Below are 4,383 nucleotides of genomic sequence, written 5' to 3' on the forward strand. Positions count from 1 at the left end.
TCTCGCAGGAAAGGCGGCAACAATAAGCTCATCAAGATTTTCCACCGGGACGGAAAGTACGGCTTCTCGGACCCGCTGACCTTCAGCTCGGTGGTGGAGCTCATCAACCACTACCGCAACGAGTCCCTGGCGCAGTACAACCCCAAGCTGGACGTCAAGCTGCTCTACCCGGTCTCCAAGCACCAGCAGGTAGACCCCGCAAACACGCCCCCGGCCCACGTGCCAGGGATGCTGACGGCGTGTGATTGGTGCCCAGGATCAGGTGGTGAAGGAGGACAACATCGAGGCCGTGGGCAGGAAGTTGTGCGAGTACCACCAGCAGTACCAGGAGAAGAACAAGGAGTACGACCGACTCTACGAGGAATACACCAGAACCTCACAGGTGAGCACCGACCTCGGCTGTGGCCTAAAGCAGAGACCTAACACCCGTCTCCTTCCGTCCTCCAGGAGATCCAGATGAAGAGGACCGCCATCGAGGCCTTCAACGAGACCATCAAGATCTTCGAGGAGCAATGTCAGACGCAGGAGCGCTACAGCAAAGAGTACATCGAGAAGTTCAGGCGGGAAGGAAACGACAAGGAGATCCAGAGGTGAGAAACATCGCACATCAAAAAAAATGGCGGAAGAAACTGAAGCGACCAATTGTGGTGTCTCAGGATCGTGGGGAACTACGAGAAGCTGAAGTCCAGGATCAGCGAGATCGTGGACAGCAAAAGCCGCCTGGAGGAGGACTTGAAGAAGCAGGCGGCCGACTACCGAGAGATTGACAAGAGGATGAACAGCATCAAGCCGGACCTCATTCAGCTGCGCAAGACCAGAGACCAGTACCTCATGTAAGTCCGCCAACACCACCCTAAGACCCGTCAGACCACCTCACCAGGCTGACGAGCACCTGTGTCGCAGGTGGTTGACCCAGAAAGGAGTCCGACAGAAGAAACTGAACGAGTGGCTCGGCATCAAGAACGACAACATCGAAGAGTAAGAGTCAGCGTTTGGGAAAGGAGGACCGTGGTCCTGCTGGTCCTGCTGGTCCTGCTGGTCCTGCTGGTCCTGCTGGTCCTGCTGGTCCTGGTCTCACGTCTCTTGTGCCCTCAGCCAATACTCCATGGTGGACGACGACGAGGACCTTCCTCACCACGACGAGCGCTCCTGGAAGCTGGGAAACTTGAAGCGTCTGCAGGCCGAGGCACTGCTGCAGAGCAAGCGAGATGGAACATTCCTGGTGAGGGAGAGCAGCAAGGCAGGATGCTACGCCTGCAGCGTGGTGTGAGTACTACTACCATTACTTCTCTCTATTATGCTGTCAATACTACTACCATTACTTCTCTCTATTATGCTGTGAGTACTACTACCATTACTTCTCTCTATTATGCTGTGAGTACTACTACCATTACTTCTCTCTATTATGCTGTGAGTACTACTACCATTACTTCTCTCTATTATGCTGTGAGTACTACTACCATTACTTCTCTCTATTATGCTGTGAGTACTACTAGGATTACTTCTCTCTATTATGCTCTGAGTACTACTAGGATTACTTCTCTCTATTATGGTGTGAGTACTACTAGGATTACTTCTCTCTATTATGCTGTGAGTACTACTAGGACTTGTGTATTACTTCTCTCTATTATGGTGTGAGTACTACTATGACTTGTGCATTACTTCTCTCTATTATGGTGTGAGTACTACTATGACTTGTGCAGTATTTGTAGTATTTCTCTCTATTATGGTGTACTACTATGACTTGCAGTATTTGTAGTATTTCTCTCTATTATGGTGTGAGTACTACTATGACTTGCAGTATTTGTAGTATTTTTCTCTATTATGGTGTGAGTACTACTATGACTTGCAGTATTTCTCTCTATTATGGTGTGAGTACTACTATGACTTGCAGTATTTCTCTCTATTATGGTGTGAGTACTACTATGACTTGTGCATTATTTGCAGTATTTCTCTCTATTATGGTGTGAGTACTACTATGACTTGTGCATTACTTGCAGTATTTCTCTCTATTATGAAAGGAGTTTTTAGTAAGAACGTTGCAAGTAGCAAATGGATGACTACCTAAATAACACATCTTTAGTACACATATAAATAAATGTAGTCACAGGTTTGACTTTTGGATTATTTTGAGTATTTGTATATATGTTTATTATGAAAGGAGTCGTTAGTAAGAACGTTGCAAGTAGCGAATGGATTACTACCTAAATAACACATCTTCATTCCTCATAAATGTAGTCACAGGTTTGACTTTTGGATTATTTTGAGTATTTGTATATATTTCTATTATGAAAGGAGTGGTTAGTAAGAACGTTGCGAAATAACACGTCTTCATTACATATATGAATGTCGTCCCAGGTTGGACTTTTGGATTATTTTGAGTATTTGTGTCTTTTTTTATTACAAATTGCGTCATCACTTTATTGAATACAGAAGTACAGTTCTGGGTTTGACTTTTGGATTATTTTGAGTATTGTTCTACATCTGAGAGCGATGTTTATAATTCATGATGAAGTGTGTGGTCATTAGGGAGTTGAGAGGAGCAAATGAGTCCATGCTAACTGTTAGCATGCTAACATTGCAGCCACTAAATAGCGTCCTCTCTCTCTCTCTGTGTGATTGCAGCGTGGACGGCGAGGTGAAGCACTGCGTCATCAACAAGACGCCGTCCGGCTACGGTTTTGCCGAGCCGTACAACTTGTACGGCTCCCTGAAAGAACTGGTGCTGCACTACCAGCACACGTCTCTGGTGCAGCACAACGACTCTCTGAATGTCACGCTGGCTTACCCCGTCTACGCTCAGCAGAAGCGATGAACGATTGCACAAAGGCACGCCAGAAAGGGCGCACCGAGGTACACGTCACTGGACTCGCTCGCCGTAGTTGCGGCGCCGCTTTGTCGGGGGGGGGGAAACCTTTGACTTCCTGCCGCCGCCGGCGTGAATGTACATTTTTGAAGGCGAGAGTAGAGATGGAGCTGCTGAACTTTTTGAGGCCTTTTTTCCCAAAATGGTGCTCTAGCAGCCCTCGTGTCTGACCAACTCTCCTTTTTCTTTGCCCCTGTCCATGTGACCAAATCTCGTCGAATCAGGAAGGAGTGTGTTGTCGGGGGGCGGAGTCAGGTACTTGCTGGTGTTAACTGTTCAACAGCAGATCAGCTGATCAATGTAGCATAATGGCACTTTTCAAACGATCCGTGTTTTTCTGGGTGTGTTCTTCTTGGACGAGTCCTATGGACTTGCAGGCAGTTGAAAACTACTTTGGTGTGCAAGACCCTTACCCACAATCCCCTGCAAGACCCCTAGCTTCAGTCAGCATTAGGAGACGACAAAGTCATGATTACGAGATAAAGAGTCATAATTATGAGATAAAGAGTCGAAATTATGAGATCAAAAGTCACCTATGAGAATGAAGTCAAAATTATGAGAAAAAGAGTAAAAATTATGAGAGAAAAAAGTCATGAGAAAGAGTCAAAATTGAGAAAGTCGAAATTATGAGGAAAAAAAAGGCATAATTATGAGCAAGTCGAAATTATGAGTCATATGAGTAAAGAGTTATAATCAGGAGATAGTCAAAATTATGAGTGATAAAAAGTGAAAATTATGAGAAAAAAAGTCATGAGTCAAAATTGAGAAAGAGTCATAATTATGAGAGTGATAATTATAAGATGAAAAGTCAATTATGAGATAAAAAGTGAAAATTATGAGAAAAAGAGTAAAAATTATGAGAAAAAAAGTCATGAGAGAGTCAAAATTGAGTCATAATTATGAGAGTCATTTATATGACTAAAGAGTCATAATTATGAGAGTGATAATTATAAGATGAAAAGTCAATTATGAGATAAAAAGTGAAAATTGAGAAGAGTAAAAATGATGAGAAAAAAAGTCATGAGAGTCAAAACTGAGAAAGTCATAATTATGAGTCATTTATATGAGTAAAGAGTCATAATTATGAGAGTGATAATTATAAGATGAAAAGTCAATTATGAGATAAAAAGTGAAAATTATGAGAAAAGAGTAAAAATTGAGGAAAAAAAGTCATGAGTCAAAATTGAAAAAGTCATAATTATGAGAGTCATATATATGAGTAAAGAGTCATATTTATGAGAGCGATAGTTATAAGATGAAAAGTCAATTATGAGATAAAAAGTGAAAATTATGAGAAAAAAGTAAAAATTGAGAGTCATAACTATGAGAGTCATATAAATGAGTAAAGAGTCATAATTATGAGGTACTCGAAACTATGAGACTGATAATTATAAGATGAAAAGTCAACGAGATAAAAAGTTAAAATTATGAGCAAGTCATAGTCAAAAATATGAGATATAAAAGTCGAAATTATGAGAAAGTCATGATTATAAGACAGTCGAAATTATGAGAGTCAA

General features: G+C 42.1%; 1 protein-coding gene across 3 annotated transcripts in view; it reads left to right on the forward strand.

Annotated features, from left to right (window-relative positions):
- Positions 1–4,180, forward strand: part of pik3r1 (phosphoinositide-3-kinase, regulatory subunit 1 (alpha)) — a 60,537-nt gene extending 56,357 nt beyond the window's left edge. For all 3 annotated transcript variants that reach the window (XM_062057390.1, XM_062057392.1, XM_062057393.1), the window contains 7 exons: positions 9–189; positions 257–382; positions 448–590; positions 657–833; positions 904–978; positions 1,096–1,266; positions 2,626–4,180. In XM_062057390.1, the coding sequence (XP_061913374.1) occupies positions 9–189; positions 257–382; positions 448–590; positions 657–833; positions 904–978; positions 1,096–1,266; positions 2,626–2,815 (1,063 nt within the window). In that variant the 3' untranslated portion in view covers positions 2,816–4,180. The remainder of the gene's footprint in view (positions 1–8; positions 190–256; positions 383–447; positions 591–656; positions 834–903; positions 979–1,095; positions 1,267–2,625) is intronic.
- The last annotated feature ends 203 nt before the right edge of the window (positions 4,181–4,383 follow it).

The sequence above is a fragment of the Entelurus aequoreus genome, linkage group LG08 (assembly GCF_033978785.1).
Source record: "Entelurus aequoreus isolate RoL-2023_Sb linkage group LG08, RoL_Eaeq_v1.1, whole genome shotgun sequence".
Taxonomy (NCBI): domain Eukaryota; kingdom Metazoa; phylum Chordata; class Actinopteri; order Syngnathiformes; family Syngnathidae; genus Entelurus; species Entelurus aequoreus.